Here is a 23,960-nt window from a genome sequence, read left to right on the forward strand (position 1 = left end):
ATTGGTATCACGCTGCAATCGCGGGTCGCTTTACAGAAACATCTCATGCGGGGGCCCCGCACGGAGCCGAGGAGGAGGAGGAGGAGGAGGGAGGGAACACTCGTGTCCGAACAGAACCGTTAAATAACCTGTACACCCAACGCCAGTCTTTTCCCCTGAAAGCACCGAGGGCCGGGCCCCGGGCTGGCAGCCCCGCTCCCGCCCCAACGGCCGCGCCCCGGGCGGCACCGGGGGGAGGCGGCACCGGGACCGGCACCGGGACCACGACCGGGGCCCCGCGGCTCCTCCCGGCGCCGTGCGCCCCCCGCCCCGGGTCCCTGCCCCCGGGTCCCTGCCCCGCGCGGCGGTCACAGGTCGCGGCCGTCCTCCCGCTTGACGCCGTCCGCCGCCGCCTTCAGCTTCTTGTTCTGGTGGGTCTTGACGTGCTTGGCCAGGTGGTCGCTGCGCATGAAGCGCTTCCCGCACTCGGGGCAGACGAAGCGCTTCTCGCCCGTGTGAGTCCGCAGGTGCCGCTGCAGCTCGTCGGAGCGGGTGAAGCTCTTGCCGCAGAAGAGCCAGTTGCAGACGAAGGGCCGCTCGCCCGTGTGCCAGCGCAGGTGCGCCTTCAGGTGCGAGGTCTTGCCGTACACCTTGCCGCAGCCGGGGATGTGGCAGATGTGCTGCTTCTTCTTGCCCGGCTCCGCCTCCGGGGCGCTGCCCGCGGCCGACTGGCAGTTGGGGCAGCGGCAGCGGCGGCACCTCCTGGCCGTGGCCGCCAGGGGAGACTTGGTCTGCAGCAGGGCGGCGATCTGCGTCTGGTACTGGGCGAAGTCCGAGTGGCCCAGCACCAGGCTCCGCGGCAGCGCGGCGGCGGCGGCGGCGGCGGGGAAGCGGTGGCCGCAGCCGGCCGGGGCGCCGGGCTGCTGGATGCTCCACCAGGGGATGTCCTCGGGCGGCGGGTTGGGCGAGAGCTGCCGGCAGGGCTGCGCCGGCGGCAGCAGGTTGGAGTAGCCGGGCGGCAGGGCGGCCTGGGCGGCGTACGGGACGTAGGCGGGGGGGCAGCTGGCCGGCAGGGCGGCCATGGAGGAGGGCAGCATCTTGACGGGGGAGAACTCGTAGGGGTAGGAGGGGTCCGCCGGGGGGGTAAGGGGCAGCTCGTGCGCCCCCCCGAAGGAGGGCTGCAGGTGGTTCTTCTGCGGGGTCAGCCCCAGGCTGGGGTGCGGCGGCGGCAGCCCCCCCGGGGAGTGCGCGGGCATCTCGCCGCTCCACGGGTGGAAGATCCTGGAGGGGGATCCCAGCGTCGGGTCGTAGGAGACCTGCAGGAAATCCGAGGGCGGCGCGCCCGGCTGTCCGATCCGGCTACAGGTGGCGGCCAGAAGAGCCAGCGGCGAGTGCTTGGCCAAGTCCGGGGAGGCGCTGGGGGTGCGGTCCTGCGCGGAGCGGGAGGCAGGGGGAAGAGCAGCGCGTTACTCGCCGGCCCCACGAGAAACTTTCTGCGCCCCCGCCCGCCTGCGCGCTCCCGTGAAGCCCCGCCGCTCCCCGCACCGGCGGCAAACTTTCCGAAGGCACTGCACGCCCGGCCGCCGGGACCGGACCGGCTCCGGCTCGGGCACCGGCACCGGCGCCCCCCGCCCCGGGGCCGCCCGCACCCCGCTCCCGCCCGCGGCCAGCGCCGCTGCCCCCGGCCTGCCCCGGAGCTGCCCCCGCCCCGCGCCCCCCCGCCCCCCCCGGGGCGCTCCCCGCGGCCCTGCCCGCCGCCCCCGGCCCGCCCGGCCGAAGGAGCCCCGGGAGGGAAGCGCCCGGAGCCGCGGGTACTGACCTGGAGGAAAGCCTGCAGGGAGTCGTTCCGGAGGACGGCCACCGCGGCCATGGCTACTGCGCCCGGGGCGAGGGGACGGCGCCGGGGCACTGCCGAGGCATGGAGGCGCCGCGGGGAAGGCGAGGAGCTGCCCGCTTCGCTTCGCTTCGCTTCCCCTCCGCTCCCGCTCCGCTCCCCTCGCCTCCGTGCCTGTGCCACCCCCCCGCGCCGCGCGATCTCCGCGGCCCGTCTGCCTGCACCAGGATCACCTCCAAGAATTTGATAAGGACTTTGCTGGGCCGCCAGCCAGTCAGAGGGAAGATTTATGGCTTTGAAGTTTGCCGCTACCCAATCATCAAAGAATAGCGGCTCTTTCAGAAGCGAAAGCAAATCCTTTGAATCCACAAAGCTCCTATGGTGTGTTTGTTGGTCTGGATAAAAGAACTGATTATTAGGGGGGATGGGAAGGGAGGAGATAAAGGCGGGACAATTAATGAAGTAATCACTATGTGGGAAATGTATATACACAAATAATTGGATTTTCTTGATCAAAGGACCCCTTACCGCCTGGAGACCCTCGCACTGGATGTGCAAGACACTGGATCCCCCCCTCCCTCTTCGCGGTGATTTTTTTTTCTTTTTTTTTTTTTTTTTTCTCCTAAGGATTTGTGGCAGAGCCCTAAAGTGGCGACGTGGCTTTGTTATCGCCCGCGAAATCTGCCTCCGGATTGCGCTGCCGGTGTTTGACGGCCCCAAGTAACAGCAGCGGCCCGGCGAGTTCACCTGACGGGGCCGCCGGGTCCCGCTGTAGAGCCGGCCGGCAGCAGGCAGGGGCTCCCCCCGCGCCCCCCGGCCGCAGGGACGTGTCCCCGCCGTGACTGCGCCGCCCCGAGCCCCCGCCGCGGCTCCGGGCCCCCCGCGCTCAGCCCGCGCTGCCGGGACCCCCCCGGCTGGCAGGGGGCCGCGGGGGGAGCGCAGAGCCGGGGCTCGGCAAAAGGACGGCGGGGGGGGGCATCGGCTGTGGGAACCGCGGCAGACAGACGGACAGACAGACAGGCAGAGCGAGCGAGCGAGCGAGCAGCCGAGAAGCGGCGCGGAAGTTTCCTGTTCCCTAGCGGGTGGCACAGGCGCGGTTCCCTTACACGAGGAGTTGGCCGGGCCGGCGGTGCTGCTGGCGGCGGGGCAGGGGGGCAGCAGGCGCCCACCCCCCCCCAGGCTGCCCCCGCTCCCCGCTGGGCTCCAGGGCCCGCTCCGCCGCCTTTCGGGTGCCCACGCGATGTACCCGTGCGGGGGGGACCCATGGCGGCCCCCCGGCGATCCCCCCCTCCGGCCCGGCCCCGCGCCCCGCTCCCCACCCGCTCCGAGGCCGTGGCGAAGGCGCGGGGCGGCCGGGCCGGGGGGCGCGGAGCTGCGCGCCCAGGTGAGGCGATGCCGCCCGCGGCCGTCGGGCTCAATTGTATTCACAGCGCCGCGGGAGGCCCGCTAAGCGCCAGCACGCAGAGATCGCTATCTGCCCTTCCTGTGGGAACAATCGCTGTCCGCTCAAAGGCTTCCAGGAGGCGCAGGGCTGGCCTCGGAGCGCTCCCTTTGAAGGGATCTCAGCGCCCGCTCCTCTCCACGGCCCCGCCTCGAGGCCCGGCGAGAAGAGAAAGCTCGGCCCGTGCGGCACGGTCCCGAGGCGGGCCCCAGCCCCCTGACCGCCACCGGCGTAACCCCCCGGGCCCACGACAAGGAAATGAAAGGAGCGTCTATAGGTAGTGCAGGAGCCCCCCCGGCCTTTAACCTACATTATTTCCCCAGATATCTCGGTTAACCGAAATGGTTTGCCGCTAATAAAAGAGTTAGTGGGAAGCTGGGCAAGTTTCTACACAGATGCCTTACTACAGATGCCATAAATCTGCATCCAAGTAAGTACATTACTTAGAAATCGAGAATAATTTCTCATTTCTGGAAGAAACCAATGGGCTGAATAATGAAACGCTGCAGTCATAATTTTCTGTACAAATAATTAGTGTTCAAACTTGGAGCATTTCAGTCTCTCTGAAATGTATTCTTAATGAAGTGATGTTCAGAGCTGTCATTAAAAATGCAGGGCTGGAAGATCAAAGTACAATATTTATTTTAGAAATTTGTTTCAGTTATCAGGAGATACAGGTATCAAGGCCAAATGTCAATTCAGTTACACAGAGCGCTATTTCCCCGAGAAGGGGGCTGCCGCTCCATCCCTGTGTCAGGCAGGGAGGCACCGGGCCGGGGAGCAGAATGGAGCAGCCCGTGCCAGGCAGCGGGGCTCCTGGGCAAGGGACGGCTTGGAGAGGGCAGAGCGCCGAGCTCCTGCTTTGCCCCCAAACAAAGGGGTGCCCGATGGCCTCCAGCCACCCCACAGAGCTGCGACAGAGCCACCTGTGCCCCTGCCTTGTCCCGTCCCCGAGCCTCCCGCAGGCTGGGGGTCTAAGGGGCCCCTGAGCCCCTGTCCCTTCTCAGCTGCCTATGATGGTTGGCGGGGGGACCGATCCCCCTCACAGAAACAGCCCGGCAGCCACGCTGGAGGGGCACAGGCCACGCTGGGTTAGACAGCAATGGGTGACTTAAGCACAGTGGATAAGAAAAGTGAGGCGAGTGTCTTCAAAATCGGGCTTTTTCAAATTCAGGAGTCCCATTGTGACTGACTGACCTTGCGGGTCTCTTTGGAGCCTGGCTCAAGTGCAGGTAGCAGAGAAAGTGATACTTGGAACAACAGCTGCTGGGCTGCCAGGGCTCCCACATCTCCGCTGTGCCTCTGCCTCCTGTGTGCAGATCACCCCACCCCTTGGCCTTCGCCTGCTCCTGGCCCAGAGCCTGCCCCGGGGACAGCTCTGCTGCCGCAGCCCCCTGCCAGCACCCCCACCAACTCGTCTCTGACACCCCAGCCCCTCTGCAGTCCCCTCCCATGGGCCTCCGGTCCCACAGCTCGGCCAGGGCAGAGCACAGGCATGAATGACCCTGGGGAGTCTGGATGGGCTCTGGCCACCTGCCTGCCCAGCTTGGGAATCCAGTGCTGCCTCAAATGAAACACTTGTTCTTTAGCAATTGTGACAAAGAAACAGAAACAAGAGCATTTTTAAGGGAACAGCTGCATTAACACTCAGCCAAGACTCCCAGTCAAGTCCTCCATGAGAGCGTGCAGGCTTTAAACCTGAACAGGCTTTAAATAAACCTGCTCCAGAAGCCAGTGACTTCACGCCGTCCCTCATTCAGACTGTGACTGTCTGGTTTAAAACTATCCTAAAAGAAACCGTCTATCCACAACAGCATGAAGTTTCACCAGAAGTCAGGTAAATTAACCCATCTGCGTAGCTCTGAGGATATATGGATATGTTGCCAAAAGTTATGACTTATGTGCCATTAATATTATTATTATTTACGTCAGCATGTTGTCATTTTTATGCTAGGTTACACGACTGGCATAGCAGGAGGAGCCCTCGGACCATATGTTTACCATGACAGTATATATGGCCTGTTTACTGGCTTTACATTACCAACAGACAGCTTTAACAAAATTGTATCTCCTAAGTTTTAACAGTTTCATTTGAACCTCAGTAGGAGATTAAAATAAAAGAAAGATTAAAAACTGCTATGGCATCTCCTGTGTTTCTGTGCATGAATGAAAACCACAAAACCCTAGACACAATCAACACAAGCAGAGACATATTTAGGATTTAAAGACTTGCCTCGACATTTCTCAGTCTAGGTGTGGATTTCACAAAGATTAATAGAGGATTTCCCAAACCTCTGAAAGCTGAGCTACCCTCTAAGAGAAGTAGAACAAATTTTATGCATCACTACAGTTTTACTGCCTGCTGTTAAAAGTTTAAATATCTTAATGCATTCATCTCCTGCTCCTTCCTTGGCTGGCCCTTGGTGACTCCTCCTCCTGCCTTAGGGAACATTGGTGAACATTTCTGGATATACTTCCTCCCCTTGCTGCCATACTTTATAAAGGAGTCGGACTCTTAACTATATCAATACTGAAAGTGTTATTATTGGCTCCGGCTGGAATGCCTGGGACACCTTTCAGTTCAAAATGGTAATTTCCAACCCTCTGGAAAAGCCTTTCTGCCTCTGGCATACACGGCTGCATTTTCTGCACCACACTAATAGCTAGATATGGACTTCTGTAAAATGGAAAGCAAGCCAAGACTCTAGGGAGCAGCTGAAAAGGATCTGCTGTGTCTACCCTGCTTGTCCTCTCATTTTGGGAAACATTAGGTAAAAAAAAGTAATAAAAAAAATAGCCTGTGCAATTTTGGTCAAATGCATTTGTCTGGGGAAAACTGGATGGAAGCCTTTTATTTTATGAGTACAGATACGTATAGCCACTATTACACTGCAATTGCTCACTGTGCAATAAAAAGGTAATTAAACTTGTCTCTTTTTAACTACCAAGAGCGTACTGTCTAAAACCTGGGTCTCATTGTAATTAATTTTAGTTGCTTAGTATATTTATTGACGAATTAAACAACTGCTTGTCTCTCTACTGTGTTAAAACCATGAACAGCATAAAGTTTAGACAGAAAGATCATTGTTCAGCCTACACTTTAGCACTAGATGATCATATGGCTGCCACATTGTTATCGATTTGGCTGAACGGATTAATCCAGAGTTGTAAAAATACACCTGTTACTTAATGAACTTGTGTTGTAATTTCAGAACATTTTGGTATAGAAAAGATAAGTATTTTCTAATGGCAATATTTTTCAACATTTCAAGAATCACTTCTGAAATAACCTATTCTTCAAGGACTACTGAACAAGAGTGTTTAACAGCTCCATAATCTTTCTTACAAAGTGCAAGTGCTCTATACAAAGTCTTCAACAACTCCACTTTAGCTGAGGAAAAGAATAAGAAAAGAGAGGAGAAAAAAGCCTAGTACTGGGACTGTGAGGGTCAGACAGGGACACAGACATGGGGCACGCTTATGAGATTGAAGGTGTGTTGGGAAAGAGGTACTGTCAAGGGAAATCACCTAACGACACTCTCTATAATACTTTGAAAGTATCTTACTCCAGTAATACATACATGTTAGTGAAAGGCAGTCAATGCTCCTCATGCCTATTAATTACAACATAGCTAAGTGCCCCCCAACAGGGGAAGAGTTTGTAAGAACAACCTAGAAAAGCCAAGCTCCTGAAGCACCTGAAGGCTGCAGGCTGAAGGCTGGTTACCTGAAGCCTGCAGGTAACCAGCAGCCAGTGTGTCCCAAACCCAGCCACCAACACGTACTGGGGCTCAGGAGGCAGCACCACAGCCATCAAGTGGCCTTCACGTGCAGCCAGTGGCACTGATTCATAACACAGAGATGTAGGCAATTGCTGCCATTTGGCTGGCCAGGAAGGGAGGATTTAAAACCCACTACGCCACTAGTCCCCTGGGCTGCCACAACAGGCTCAGAATCCCAAAGAAGTCTGACAAAAGCTTCATTTAGAAAGTTGAAATAACTTCTCTCTCCTTAGCTGGATGTAAAGACTTTAATACATAAAAATAATAAATAAATAAACATAAAAATAAAAAATAAAAATAACCTGCTCTGGCAGACTGACAGAAAGGTCTTTTCAGAAATGCAGTGCATGGTTTGTTTCTGTCATGTCATACTTTGATGTTTTAGTGACGCAGGGTAATACTCATGTAACAGTATATACAGGTAAGCGAGGAAATGATATGACCTATTCAAATTTAAATTTACAAATAAATAAATAAATATGCCATCAGTAAAATGATTCCAAATGTATACAACACTTGTATTATGCTTTCCATCCTCACAGAACTACACAAAGTCATTCTCACCAGAGGCTCATGCAGCAGGGGCAGCTTCCATCCCCGTCTTTACAAAGGCGACATCCGTGGCCATGCACACAACTGCTCCAGCCTTGGAAAGCAGAGTCCCCTGCCTCACTCTTCCATGGAGATTACCAGACTGCTTTTTACCAAACACTTAAGCAAATCACGCCAGCTCTGCTCAAAACTCAGAACCACAGCAAAGCAGCAACAACCAGGGAGCACTGGCCGAGGCACATCCCTCCTGCTGGCTGGCTGGTCATGCCAAACCAAAGCAAACAATCCTAATCTGGGAATAAATCACATTTCACTTCACTCTTCAATAAGCCCCTCTCACTCAGGGCAAAACAGCTTGCCCAGCTGTTTGAGCACCCAGGACAAGACGAGGAAAAAGGATGTTCCTCTCAAAGACAAGGCTGTCAGCACGGCCAGGACTGCTGCTCCAGTCTAACGAATGGCAACATTTTTCTCACACTTCTAAAAGCTCTGAGGTGGCAGGCAAGAAGAAATGACTTTCAAAGTGGTATGCCACCAGGCTTGTCTCCCTCAGTAAATCTCCCATCCCTGTTTTTCACACTCCATGCAGGAAACCCCCATGCTCCAGTACTATTGAGCAGAGTATCTCTTATTATACCAAAGAGATGGGTCTGTGGTGAAGGACAGTTAATGCAGTAAAATGGAAATGCATTTTTAATCTAAATTACCTATTTCTTAGACTAAGTTACCTAGTTCTTACGCTGGGAAATGAGACAGAGAGAGACTATGGTGCTGCACTGCTGGGATTCCAATGCCCAAATGGTACAGCTCCATCACACAAGCCACTTTTAAATCCAAGTAATTGGATTCAGAAGAAACCTATGACTGACCATCACTGACTGCCTCTCAGGAGGCCACAGGAAACCAAAAGGGACCATTTTCCACATTTTTCATCTTAAAATAAGAAAATCTGGAGGAAATAAACCAACTCAACAAGTGCAATTTCTTCAGTCTCATCAGATTAACATTATAAAATGTTGTGATCCTCATCAATGCACCAGAGTATGGGGTTGAACAACAACGTTCTTCTGTCAAAATTGTTACAGAAGTCAGTGGAATAGCTGCCCACAAAAACTGAACTGAGCTCCTGATTTGCTGCATGTTTCGCTTCCACTGCTACACACACAAAGTATACTTGGCACACCGAGTGATTCAGAAAGAAGCTATTCTACAGTGCCAATGATTCTCTTTAATGAGATATAGTTATCAGTTGATTTATGAATTTCTCCTGCCTGTTCTCATTTACTTGGCTCTAAATTAAGGATAAGATCATTTGCATTCTAGAAGTAAAACAGTGTTTAGAAGAGAACAGAGTAATCAAAATCCTTCTTAAATCAAGATTTAGAAATATACATGGAGAGGTTAGAAGTAGTTCTCCCCTGCCTCATTGAAAAGGATAAAAAATAGTTCTAGCAATATGCACAGCCTTATCCATTAAACTCTCCAGCAAAGGCTCAAGAAAAAGCATTGCATTTCCAATTTTATCTAGTTTTCCATATTAGTATAGCATTACCTTATCTCAGGAATTTAATGTAGGAAGAGACAAAAGGAACCTTCTGCTTCAGCTTTCTGATACCCCAATGACCTCCTCCTGGGAGATCCTATGCTCTCTGTTAATTTAGATACCATATGCCTCATTGGTCATCAATTCAGTTGCTGCTCTCTATTTTATAGCCCTCACAGGGATTTTGATCACATTGTCTATAAAACTAATCACTTCCTCTGTTTACTGTTGCTCCACCAGTCAGGCATGCCTCAGCTGATCAGTATTTTCTTATCCTTACTTATAAATAGCACAATTTTGTTACCTTTGTTCTTTCCTTTGGTATATGCTTTACTACTATTTATTTGCTACTTGCGCTGCTTTAAGTAAAACATCAAAAACTGGAAAGCACTTGAGGAGGGATGCAGGAAACAGAAAACACAGCTACACAGACCCTGAACCAACACTGATGCATGGAGCCAGGAAGGAGCAGCCTGGAGACCAGGACTGTCTCGTTACATTACAGCCCAGCTTTATCTGCTGACATTCCTGCAGCCCCATGGTTGGCCAGGGTCTCAGCTCTTGTTTGTGTGCCTTACAGGGTGGGTATGTTTGATCTCCTTTTCCTGTGCAAACCAGCATTTTGGGAGGGGGCAGAGACAAAAGGCTATCACTTTAGGTGGGCAGGCAGAAAAGGTAACCTCAGAGCATGCACCACTTCAGTGCTGAGACTGGCTGGGGAAGCTAACAAGGAGCATGGCCTCACGTATGCTGATGCTGGGGTCACTGCTAATGAGAATACCAAGATGAATGACTGGAATGTTCTGAATGATAGATTGAAGCTGTTTTCATCTCTGTGGGGTGTTCTTTTTTGGCTAAAATAACATTTCACTCAGAAGTCCCTACAAAGGCATATACAGCTTCTTACACTTAACCCATTTACGCATACTCAACAGATAGGGGATCAAACAATAGACAAGGGGTGGGAACTTTGTCTCCACTTTCCTGCTCTCACCTGCCACCAGCCAGTAGCACAAGTATTTTTCATAGCCCACCTTTCTTCATCTTTGTGTAAGTCAGCCAAGCTTACCAGGGACAGGGTATGTCACCCAGGTGTGTTGTGGGGACAGGGAGGAGTATGCAAGTAATGGGCACAATTCAGAACATTTTTCTGTGTAACAGGAGTGCAGCTGGAGAGGTGGGGGAAAATATGGAAATTGGATCAGCGACCAAAATCTTGGTACAGACCTGAGTAAGAAGAGGGTCAAACTGTGCAGCAAGTGTTTTGGGAGAAGCTTAAGTCAGTGTATCAGTGGTACTTGTTGCTGCAGTCCTAAGCACATTTATCTTCACAACTCCTCTTTAGAGCAGTAGAATGCTATCATTCTGTTCCTACTAAAGGAAACAACAGGAGACAACACCCCTTGTCCCACACCACATACTGATCTTACTGAAGAGCAAAGCATTGAACTGAGCAGCCCAACTGAGAAGCAGAGGCACATATCGTAGGACCGTATTGTTAAGATGTTCCACCTCATTCCCTTTGCAAAATCCACTATTTTATAAATCCCTTCCATCCCACAATTTCATGTCAGTCTCTCCTAATGCTTGTACGCTCTCTCAGCAACTTGGAATTATAAGCAGATATCAATCTTTCTGTGGGAAAGATAGCTGAGGAGTAAAGACCAGATAAGAAACATGCAGCCTATGTAAGCACAGTGATAAGCCAACATGCCCACAACACATATATTTCTAACATGCCTAGTGGACAGTGTTTAGAGCAGATGGTAACTGAAAAACAGAGCCTAACACCTTTGCTTTATGAAGATAAAACACATATTATGTGGGCTGTACTGAACAGACAAGCGTGCCTCCACAGTTCTAACACTGAACATACTGAGCAGAAACAACCAGATACTTGCTAACTTTTACAGCCTATCCCTTCTCTGCTTTGGCAAATATTTCATCTTCACTTCAGGATTCTGTCCAAGGCTCTAGTTTCACTTGCCAGTCATCAAAATACCACTTTTAGAGGTGAAAAGCTGTGCTGAAGAAAGACCTTAGGATTTAATACTGATACAACCCCTCAATTCAGTAACGCTACCATCCATATTTCCTTGAGCACACACATATGGCAGCAGTCAGAAGAGCTAATTTTCCTCCACCCTCACTCTGCCATAGTTTTCTTATTACCTTAGTCAGTGTTCCACCAACCTTTCCCAGTGAATCCTTCTACTCCCATGTATGATGAAAAAGTGAATGTAGCTCTACAGCCCATGGGTATCTCCAGCACCTACTGCTGGTTGCAGCACCGTGTGTAACAAATTTCAGGTTTTGATTTTAAAAAGTGAATAGCTTTGTGACCATCACTTTGTTTGCTAGCTATCAAGAATCTGATGCTCTACAAATACATAAGGGACCACCAGACAACCATATTTCTATATCAATAAAGTTTTGAGATAGTTTGTTTTTTCCCTTACCAGCTCCTTGTTGATCTGTATTTGGTTGGTTCCCTCAGTCTTACAGGCATTATTTAGGACATAGCTGGCATGCTCACATCACGGAAGTCTGGAGAGTTCAAAAGAGGAATAAAAGTTTGGGGTGCTTTTCATTCTTGGCTACTCAGAGCAACTCAGAGGATACAGAAAATGTTTTCTATTATCCCTTGTTTAACAGCCTTCCTGCATGTCTTAAATTTCAGTCCAGGTTCTGTTGCTATCATTTACAACTATACATTAATATACAGGGAGCTAAATGAAGACTCATAGGATACTGAGAAGAAGCTTATGATGCTACCTCTTAAGAGTGTACATGTGCTATTGTTAAACACAATTTTGCAGCTACTGACAAATCATTTTGTCAAAATCGCAAACACTGTGATTTTAATGAAAGTATCCAGATTAAGTCTGGATGAGCAAACAGATCACACATTTAATTGTAAATGGGCTATAAACATCTGAGATCCTTACATATGGAGGAAATAATAGTATCTATACTTAGATATTTGAGTGAAGTTTGGGTTTTTACAGGATTGAGCTTGAAAAATCAAAGTGATACATTTTGATCTCTTGGTATTTGTCTGGTATCTCTTGATCAGTTTAATTTGAAGGTGAAAACATAAATATATGTTAAGAGATATCTAGAGATATGCATCTCTGTGCAATTTGTCTGAAAAAGCAAATCATGTTTTGCAACATAATGAAGCCATGAAACTAAGGGGAAAATGAATTTTTTTTAGACTATATCATTCACACAGCAGAGAACAATCCTCCTCAGAGGAGGGCTCACAACTATATTTCCCACAATGTTTATAAATACGAAGGATAAATCACAAAGCTATTTACATCAAGCCATCTAACAGCATATTCATGGTGGTATGTTTGGAGATCTATTTGCTAATTAAATATACTATTTATCACCTACCTATGATTTTATCACCTAACCAGTAGGCTATCTATCTCTCTGGAGTTGCAACTACTAAGTTTCTAGCATACTGAACAATTAGTATTTTTGAAAACTAAATAACGCCAGAAACATTTCTTCCTATTCTTATCATGTTGGTATTTTCTGTAAACTCAAACTGACTTATGACAGGAAAGATTCTTTCCAAAGCTTTCAGTAGATTTATAAAAGATAATGGTTTTAATGGTTTTAAAACCTGATTCCTTGCAGTACTGCAGGCCTAGGAAAAAAAAATCTACTCTGAAGCATTAAAAAGTGAAGATTGCTGGTCATTTCAGAAACAGGAACCAGATCCCAAGATAATGAGTCACGGTGATCTTCTATTGTTGAAAAGCTAATATTTAGAATACTTAGGAGTTTTATATGTGATTTTATTTGTCTTTGGTTATGGAATTCCAATTACTGGTCCATTTGTCATTTTGCATTCAAAGCCACTTATGTGGATTCACAGTAATTATACCACCAGCCTTCTCAAGAAGCTGCAACGCACCTCAAAGCGTTCTACCATAGGTATTTAATGCATTTTAAGAGGCTCTGAAAGATCTTTTGAGGCTTTATCATAGCCCATAATAAGGATAATCTTCAAAATTTACTCAAGGTTGCCTCCTCTTTGAAATCTCATGGTTCCTTTTATTTTTTTTCTTCCTTCTCTCAGATACTTTCCTCTCTTTTCTTCTAAGTCTCTCACACTGTAGTTTTCTACTTCATTGTTACTGAGCCTGTTATTTTTTCCCTTCATAAGAAATCATTAATATTTCTCTGTTCATGTCCATCCTTTAAAATTCTTCCAAGTGTCACCCAGAAATTGGATACAACGGAGGTTAGCACTGTAGGAAGCATCAGGGTGAAACATGAGGGCTTTGCCCTCAGAAATAACAAATTATGTGCTCTCTGTTTAGGTGTGTGAAGCAGTTGGAAGAAGCACTGAAACCAGCACCTTGTCACTGTGCTGTGGCAGAGACAATGAAGAATCCACCTCTAATTCTTTTTGACACAAAAGAAGACATGAGAGAGAAACATCCTGACCACCTTGATCTTCATTTCCCTCTTCCTGTGAAAGCAGGATGACTATGATGTTTCCTGCATGTTGTAACTCAAGAGAATGAAAGTATAGGGGTATCTGGAATATTGAGTATTCCCAGGAAAATATCTAATAGTGCTCAAAGAGCTGTCTATAGCTCAAAAATACCTTAACAGAAGGAAAAGTAGCCTTTAACACAGTCAAATCAATACCTGTCATAAACACTACATTTCCTTTGAAAGTTTCTATCACTGTACTTTTAGCTGGTCAGCAACATTTCCAAGTACTAAGTGTATTTTTCTTATTATCAAAGCAAAGAAATATTTATATCCTCAGGACTTCCATTTGCAAATTAAAAAAATCATTTAAAAAATGTAAACTATAAATGAACCAGTGACTGGAATTTCTTTCTGAAAACATCGTATGGAGTTACTACCAAGTTTCTAATAGAGATTTTTAATTTACTTATAGCTAATCATGGGTACACTCACCTTCTTCAGAATTTCTGTTGCAAAAGGAGTCCAAGATGTCTGTCCCTTTTGCACTTTGCCTCCTATTTTCTTCATAATTTGCAGATGCACTCTAAAAATCATTGGGAATTTCCAGCTTAAGTGAAAAAAATATGCAGAAGATCTAAGTTCAACAAAGGTGGCTGTTTCTAACAATCTATAGCAAACACAAACAACACAGCTGTCAGCTGAATGTTACAAATGGGGCCCCATAAACAGAGCTTAACAATTTTGTTTAAGATCACAAGTTCCCAACCAACACTTGAGCCACAGAAGAATGTCCATTAGCTGCTATAAAAGCAAAATTGGTAGGGCTTTGTGATTCAGTGGAGAGCCCGAAAGGCATACACAAGCAGACAAACACCAGCATACTGGAGAGTAGTATAAATTCTTTAATTTGAATAATTCCCACTCTTTTTCTCCCTCTCACTAGTAGGAAATCATGTTTCATTTCAGTTAAAAACATTTTTCTGCTCTACATTTAATCATGTTCGCTTTTTTTTTTTTTTTTTTCAGGCTTAGCTCCCACTAGTCTCCTTACATAGCACCCAGTATGATTTTATATCATGAAGAAAAAAAAAAAAAAAAATCAAAACCCAACAAAACTGTAGCTAGGGCTGTTTTGTCCTCCTGTTGTTTTCTTTAATCTTTTGTTCAATGTATGGAAAGAGCTAACATTTCTGGGCTATCTTAACCGCAGTGATCTGGGAGCAAAGCAAATGAGATTTAGTAGATATGTTTCTGTTGTCATTATTAAACTTCATATGCTTTGCTATGTAGGCAACGTGTTTTATTTCTCTTAACTTGAAAGAGGTTTCTGTCTTATTGTTGCAATTTATTAAGGGCAAACAATCTAGGGCTTATAATAGGCCTGTAGGCAGAACAAAGCCCTTGTCAAATGGAAGGGTTGGCTGCTCAGCTGGGTAGCATGTAAATGTGCAAAAAGAACTGTTCTGTTCAAAGACACTAGACATGCTTTTTAAATAAAACATCTCATATAATTGAGAGTTGCCATTTATTTAAGTGTTGTGTTGGAAATTATAATTTAAAAAAAATTAATTTAACTGAAGAAACAGAGCTGCAGTGTATTTTTTTGTAAACCCTCATAATAAGCAACCCCCCACATGTTACTAAGGTTATTAGAGCCTGAATGTTATATGCTTCTAAAATGGCAGTTTATTTTCATTTTATATCACTGTGTTATGCAAGTCAGAATAAGTTCACTGCTTGCTGTATTCACCTGGGCAGACAGTGCGAACTTTATCTTACCTTCAACATACATTTGGGTTTATTTTTTTATACAAGACATCACTCTGGCTGTTACTTTGACATGGTATCACGTCTCAAAAAGTAAGACAGTTTCTCATTCTACAGCTCATTTAAAATTTCTCATTATGTGCCTCCTTTGCAAGAGCTGAAATTAAAATGACAGATAAAGATAACAACATAATAGGCGTTTTTTCATGCACTGGTCCACTTGGGCACAGACAGTTCTTTTTTCCTCTTCTGTTGAAATGGATAATCAGGACAGTACAATCAATTAGATTTTTCACTTTAACTTTTCATAATGTTTCCAGACTTCACTATTTGGCAAAGACAATTGGGACAGATTTCTTTATTTTTTCCTCTGGCCTAAAACTCAAAACCCCCCACTTCCCAAACTGTTACCACCGAAGAGTTTATTAAATGGCTGAAAAAGACAGCTGGTCCCACCATCTGTTAAAAATTTTCAGGGGCCAAATGAAACAGGTTACACCTTTAGCCATGCCAAGTCTTCCAATACCCCCTCCCTCTCACAGCCTGTGGAGGGCTAATCTGAATTTCACGCTCTGATTTTGCTATTGCTAATGTCTGAGCTTCTTATGTGCGCTTCTTGTAGTTGCTTATATTAGTTCTCTAGCACTAACAAAAGCTGCCCTCTCCTTTCAACCTAGCTCATTTGCAATCAACGGAATCCTGGGTCTATAGTCTCCTTTACAATAAGATACTGTACCTTGAAGGAAACCCACAGAGAACCTAATATCTGACTTTTTGGAGCAACAGAAGAAACCAGGGGTACGTTTCTGTTGTTTTGCAGACACTTTTCTATAAATGCTAATGGAAGTAATTCAGACGTGCCAACAAAGACAGAATCTGCAACACACTGCAGGTGTGAGGGGGCTGAAACAAAAGGGATGCTAACCCTAATGGTATTTCTTGTCATTAACAATTCTTTGATGTTCATACTCGAGGCTCTCTTTTATCTTCTAGTTTTTCAGCCATCTTTGTTAACATGCAGTGCAACTAAATCTTATTTTTTTCCCTAACCTTTAAAGACATCTGCAAAATGTTTATGCTAAGTTAGTTTCCATAGCATCTTTCTGTAACACACATTGAAGTAAAATGAGATAAAGCTTGCAAGGTTATTATTAAAACATCAGTAAGTTCCTATCATTAAGTGAAAGGAACAGATCAATAAAAAGAAGCTCTTAATGTTACTTTAATAAGGATGAGTTTCTTGTAACAGGACTGGGGATTAACTTCAGTGTAACAGAAGTGGTGTTTATAATATAGCAGCTCTGTTGATAAGAACCAGTTGGTTTTACTTGTACTGATTAAAAAAATAAATTCAATTGTAAGAGATCAGTAATTTCCTATACTAAAGAGCTTTTCACAATATAATATATTTAAGGGCATTTTAATTTTCCAGAAGGGATTTTTTTACCACTAAGTGGGCAATGGCATTCAGTCAAGGCACTGTAGGTGGAGTTTTTCCATATCCATCTGTCTTTCCATGACTTACAGATGGAAAAACGCTGTGTCTTTTAAAATGTTCAACTCAGTAGGATGACAGCAAAATGAAATGAACAATCAAAGCACAGAAGATGCCAACCTGAACTACTGCACAGCACTACCAGCAGACCCAGCATTTTGTACTCATCCCATCGGTCATGTCCTGTTAGATCGCATCCCATTTTATCACAGTCTGTTGCATTATTGTTGCCGCATGCTGGAATGTTAAATGAGCAACATAATCAATCAATACCAATTTCCAATCGGAATTCAGCTGTAAATCTGCATTGAGTTCAAAATGCTGGAGATAGTAACACAAATTATCAAAAGATACAGTTTTATGAAGCCTTTCATTTTATTTTTCCTTCAAAACGTTAGTTTTAACAGATCTATTTTATTAAATAAATTGTCTCTGCCTGCATTAAATACAGGACTTACCTTGAATTTAGACGTAAACTTCCATCACACTAATCCTACATATGAAGAATACAAAGAACTGTGGTTAGATTCGTTATTTTTCTTTTATAGCTTACTTGCATCTTGAAGCACAAAGACAAACTAGGGACAGTGTACTTAATATACTGTCTTGTCCCAAGTTTCAGCTGTATGGATTGACAGATTTAGCTGCCTCTCTTGTTTCACCTACAGTATTCAGCTGTCCTAGAAATGTGTATGGGACTTGGGGATCTTAGATGATTGTCAATTTTCCCAAATTAGTAGATTATCTGTAATTATGTTTCTTATGGCAGTGCTGAGCGGTGATCATTCCTGTTTTGGTAGAACTTGCAAAATCAAAAGTTTCTGTTTCAAGGATTTTGTGATCTCAGTACAAGCTGTTCTGTCAGAGAAGCCTATGGATAATCTAACACAGTTAATGCAGCTGGAGAATTTGTAGCTTGTTAACAGGAAGTAGAAGTAAGAACAAAAAGTATTGAATAAACTGTCAGACAATTTTGTGAAAACACTTCTACATTCCTCTCCCCTTGCTAAGGGCTCCAATGTAGCAAATCCATACTGTCACCTCCCAGACATAAAACAATGCCATTCTCCAGCTCTGAGCTTTCCATGGGTCATTTCCACCAGAATCACAAGACCTTGTTACTTTCTTCCTGGCCTCAGCCATCCCCACCAGCACATCTCACATCATAATGTCCCAGCTCTGCTGCTGCAGTTTTAAACAGGCCTTCATCAGAGACTTGCTATAGTCAGTATCATGATAATTTTGGGACACTCATGCCTCCCTCCCTCCCAGCACTGTACTCCAGCCCAGTGAACTGCCTCCAGCCTATGTTGTGGCTGTATTAGCTTCACTGAAAGATCAAGATGAGAGTTTCAAGTCTAATTTTCACTGGAGATGGGTCAGAAATTGATGCTTTGGCCTTTTGCAGAAGAATGCAAATATGTTGCTCCACCTACTTGCCATTTCCATTTGCCAATGATCTTATAAAATGATATTTAAATTGTTGCAAAATAATCTCTCTCTGCAACTTAAAAACAAAAAAAGAAAACAAAAAAAGAAAAACAAACAAACAAAAAACAACACAATAGGCTTGCTAAGCAAAAGCCAGGAATTTAATCGATTACTGGCTTGATCAATAATATGTAATCTGGTTTCTGGAATCATAACTCTAAGATGTGTTTTTCTCTTATCTGTTCCTATGTCCTCTAACATCACAGCACAGAAGTACTACAATAAACACTGCCCTGTAACACAATGAATATATTTACTGTTCTGACTGATTCTGGATTTATACATCTAATAAAATAATTTCCAATAATTCCTGAGAAATCCATTAAGATGAATCATGGCATCAGCCTGTGTTTGAAGACACGGTGTGCTGTTATTTTGAATTGTTGGCCTCCTCCCTTACCAGTTCCAGTGCCCATCACGAAGGAGACACAAAGTCTCTCTCTCACCAACTTCTGTAACCTCTAGCTCTGGCCTAGAGGACTGCTCCCAGGCCTTGGGTTTTCGTAGCATCCTGTGCTAGTTCCATCATGCTGGGAATCCTGCTCTCTGGTCAAGCAGGATTTTGTTTTCTGTTAACGAAGCACTCTGCTACAACTCCTCCCGGGGTAAACAGTCTTAAAGAAAAGGCATACTAACAAAATGTATTTCTAATGCTAACAATAAAATTGACATTTTTAATATTTTGTTGTCAGAGGTAAAAGCAGAATAGATAAGCTTATTACACACCATGTCTTGTGCATATAACAGTAGTAAAACTACTTAGCTGTTTCCAATAGAGGATAACACTTTTGTGCCTTATGGCCTTACTGTTAATCATATGCACTCTTATGTATTTGGTTAACCTGAATATACTACATAATGCCAAAGTTTGGTTACTTCCCAAAATTCTCTGTTTTGAGAAAAAAAAATAGGAAGGAGAAATAAGGATATGACTGACTGCAGTTATTTATCTCATTGGTAACTCATCTCATAGCTATAAAAAACCAATTCAGTTCAGTTCTTATAAGGGAATGAAGCATTTGAATATATATATATATATATTTTAAGGGTTAATTTTAAGATTGGGGCTTAAATCTCATTTTACACCACTTTAAATTTGGTACAAAATAGCTTCTAGTACTAACCAAATATCTTGACCCACAGTCATTTACTTCTACTACAAAACTGCCTCCTTACTCCCTCTCCAGGATATCATAAATCTTTTTACCAAATTACGTATTTCCTCATTTTCACTAAAAAAGAAACTCATCAAGAAATTCTACTTACAGTGATGGATCTAAGTTCTAAAATATGAGATTTGATCATCTGTCCTTATACACCTAAAATCAAGCAAAGATCAATGAATTCTAAAATGAGACCATTGTATATTAATACTGCAGGAATTAGGCATACATGTACTGCACTATCAGAGACAACCACATAATTACGAATATGAAACTCACGTTGTTTTCCTACTGTTTATTGAGTTCAATATTGAATAAGACAACTAGACCTAAAACCACTACATATCTTCTATTTTTAATATATTTTTAATTTTTAATATCATCTATATTTAAAACCACGTCTGTTTTTCATGATGATATAAAATATAAATAAAAAATATTCCTTCATTATAAAGGATGTTGGTTATACCAATGAGGGTTAGAGATTATCCAGTCAAGACTACTGTTCAATAAAGTATTGCAAAAATTGAAGATATCTACATATAGAAAACAGCAACACTATGAGATTCCTTACAGATCTTTATAGTCTGCAACTATTTATATGGATTGAAAAGTGCACTGGAGGTATGTAGAAAGTAGTATAAGGAAAGTGAATTGGTAGCTTCTTTTTACACTCTGACAACATGTTGGAAGCTGTCCAATTCAATTAGAAAGGACCATGTTTAAATACATTCATTTTCTTTTAAACTGAAACAAAAAATCCATGTTATGTTTTGTATATGGATGTGCCATGTATAGCTCTTACCACTAAAATGTATCAGAGGTTAGAAATTTAGTGGAATTAAAATATAGTGATACAATTGCTTGGAAGTGTAAATATTCACAATTATACAAAATACAGCAAAATACATATAAGTATATATTTATAAAAGTATGATGCTTATATTAGCAACTACACTAAATGGCACAAGATAATCAGTATTTGTGCAGTATTAGGAAGAAATTTTCCTTTTTGGAAGGTGGCTTTGTAAATGTCCAGGGTTGGTTATTTTCTGTACCTACCACTGAAAAATTTGGTTCTGATCATTGCCAGAAAAAGGAAAATGAGCCTTTGGTCAGACTGAACCTAACAAAGTCTTCAGTTTTACATTGTATAGAGTTATATTTTATAAACTTGTAAGTAACAAATCCTTGGACAGCATGACGGGGACTACTTAGAAGATCTTCAGTGCACAAAAGCCCTTTCCACCACTGTTAAGGTGTATAGGTTAAGAGAGGTCACAGTGGGGGCAAATTTAAGACGGCTGCAATTTACTCCTATTCTAAGCTTCCTTTATGTTACCGAAGTGATGTAAATGTTTAAGTGAGAAGCAAGTTTAAAATTACCAAATGAAAGGGGCTAATCTTCAAAAGCTCCCTGCCCAATTTACGGTTGGCAGAGAGAGAAGTTTTTATGCTACCATAACTGAAAGGCTGAAATTGTCCTCAGCAAGAACTGGTTTCTAGTGCCATTAAAGTCTGCAGAAAAAATCTGAAATCCCTTGTTGAGCTTCACTCTTTTCTCTCCTATCTGCTGAAAAGCGTTAAATATATTGCGCACACAGCCTAAAAATGTTCTTTTTTATAACAGGATTTAAACTCTTTACTTTTATAAAATATTAAGAACAGGGTGTTATGAACTACTAAGCAAAATACATTAATATTTCAGGATAACATATGTGAAATGAAATAAAAGAGAACAATACTTAAATGGTATCAAAACCAAATGATAAAATCTAAACAATTCATGTTGATATACTCCCACTGACCATGAACACCAGATTGTCATGTCTCCTGCACTCCTTTTCACTGTTTCTTATGACACAACATGTCATGCGTTTGTCCTTAGATCTGATCTCATATATTTTCAGAACTATCTTTTTAAAACTCTTTTTTTTTTCTTTTTTTTTTTTTTCACCTTTAACTGTGAAAATCTATTCTGCCAACTAGTCACCAGTAGCACACCTCTATACTGCATTCACAGACAGTGCAAGGCTTTTTATCACTTTATGCAAACAAAAACTGCTGTTCATCCTCTGCTCCTCAGTCAGAGGCTCTCTCCCTTCCTCCTTCCTAAGCATGCTCTGCGTGGTACATTCATGCACAGCTAGCAGTGCCATCCAGCTCCCACTGAATTCCCAAACAGAGCCAGTCCTTAATGCTGGAGCAAAGAAGCTGCTATGCTAAGTAGCAGCTCTTTGGTCTCAGTTCTTATAGAGGCTATTGAGCAGGCTGTATTACAAAATAAAACAATCCTGCTTTTATGGGACAAATATTGTCTCCTGAACCCAGATACAATCATTGCTGTAACCATCATTCAACACTGGTGGCCAGACAATGGTGCCTCCAGTAAGAGCAGCCACAGACTAGCAGACAGCAAGCATGCTTTCTTCCCCTGTCACACAAAGGAAGAACTCAGGCAGGCAGCCAGCAGGAGATGATGGCTTCTCGGTACACTGGATACAACATCTCCACACTTTAAGCATGTTGTTACTCCCCCATTCTTATAGGATTTGATGCTCAGGACGGTTCTTAAAGAAATTATCTCTTCAGCAACACAGTTGTAATGCAAGCCAGAATTTTGAAAGAAGCACTTCAAAACACTTGAGCCACCTTCCCATTCATGCACTCACCAACCCAAACAAACACATCTATCAATCTTTTGCCATTTTTAATGCAACTGCACAGATCTACAGCAAGATGAGGATACAGCCTTTAATCTAAAGAGATATGTGTGCTACAATAAGAATGAGAAAAGGCCACCTCACAGGCCTAGTGAGCATAAACTGAATTGATCAAGAAGCAAATGAAGAAAGGGAGGTAAGCTATGGAAGAAAACAATGGACAGACTGTCCTGATGCACAATTCTTGCCCAAGAAGCAACAAGAATTAAACGTGCAACTCCACAGTTGTTTTCAGATAGCAACTTCAGTATAAAAACATTAGTGACATCAAACCAATTCAAAAATTATAGCAGATGCAGATAGTGGCACTTCACGTGACAAGGAAAACATTATATTTTACCCTTTCTGGGTGATCAAAGAGTGCTTAAAATACGACACAAAATCTCTCTGAAGTCCATTTCTGATGACTGAGATTGGTACAATCTTAACAATCAGGAAGAAGAAAAAGAAGGACCTAAGGGATGTACCTAGGGAGTATTTGCATTTAGCTTGTGCTTACTATTTAATGTTCTGAAGCTGCTCTTGTTAACTCAGGCCCCATTCAGCAAAGCACTTAATCACTCATTGATTTCAGTGGGACTTAGGTTTTGGTTTAAGTGCTTCACTGAATTATATATTATTTTTCACTTCCCATTGCTTCTTTATGAAATTAATACAACTACTCAGCATAATGTATTCAATGTAAGGTAAGCTTCTGGTTTTTGGACAAGTGATGTATTACCTAACTGGAAGCCTCACTACCATTTAACTGAAACAATTGATAAACTCTAACCATGCATAATAAGGATATGCATTGCACAAACAATAAAAATATATTTTCCCAAATAGTTTTCAAAAAGGAGGGATGGAACCACAATGTATCAGTATTGCTAGAGCTCCCTATGATCTATGCCAGTATAAGAATAATAGTAAGTCATTTGAATCTTTTCAAAATAATGTCATTTTCCATCCAGATATGTTGCAGATTAATAGACCCGGAGAATTTATGCATTACGTAGGAAAGAAAAGTTGCACATTATTTTTTATGAAGTATCATAACTCTTTCTTGCTATATTTTCACCAAAAGTAAAGATACTGATCTGCATGCATGCATACGTGTAAATTGCCATTCATATTTGTATTGCATCTTCTAATATCATTAATTCATCAGCAGCTACTCACAAATTCTCAATTGTTTAAGGAGTCCTTAAATTTTAAAGACTTAAAACCCACACCCAGATGCACAGCAGAGGAGAATGAAGAGTGAACTGAAGGACTTCAATCTTTTGAAGGATTTTAACTTTTAGTTTCAACCTTTTGTTATATTTTGAGTGAAGAACGAATGAAGGATTGTTCCTCTTGGAACAATAGAACATTTTTGTGTTTATTAGTAGAGACAAAGCTTTTGCTGACTTATCTATGTTGTTCCTTTTTCTACTTTCAAACCCTTTTCTGGCTTAGGGATGCTCTGACTAAATTTGCCTCTTGTTTCCAATGACATCTTTCTTTGTCCTGTGTCTGAAAAGATGAGGTCAGTGGATTTGGATAGCAAGAAATTCTTTAACTTGTAGAACAAGCGTGGACTGTACCTCCACAAGGAGGAAGGCTTGTTAGCATGGATCAGGGTAAATCCATTGGAGGGGAGATAAAAATAAGTGTCATAATTAAACCAATATGAAACACGGTCACATTTAGTCAACATTGTTTATCAAAACAAAATCAAAAAACATTTTGAGCAAAGTTATAAGGT

The 23,960-nt window shown here is 43.7% G+C and overlaps 1 protein-coding gene across 1 annotated transcript; it reads right to left on the bottom strand.

Annotated features, from left to right (window-relative positions):
* Nucleotides 1-347: 347 nt before the first annotated feature.
* On the bottom strand, nucleotides 348-1,849 carry SP5 (Sp5 transcription factor; the record flags this gene model as incomplete). Its single annotated transcript, XM_084289656.1, has 2 exons — nucleotides 348-1,409; nucleotides 1,799-1,849. 2 exons carry the CDS (start codon nucleotides 1,847-1,849, stop codon nucleotides 348-350), a joined length of 1,113 nt encoding a protein of 370 aa, XP_084145782.1.
* Between the last annotated feature and the right edge of the window lie 22,111 nt (nucleotides 1,850-23,960).

This window comes from Netta rufina (assembly GCF_964035555.1).
Source record: "Netta rufina genome assembly, chromosome: 6".
Taxonomy (NCBI): Eukaryota; Metazoa; Chordata; class Aves; order Anseriformes; family Anatidae; genus Netta; species Netta rufina.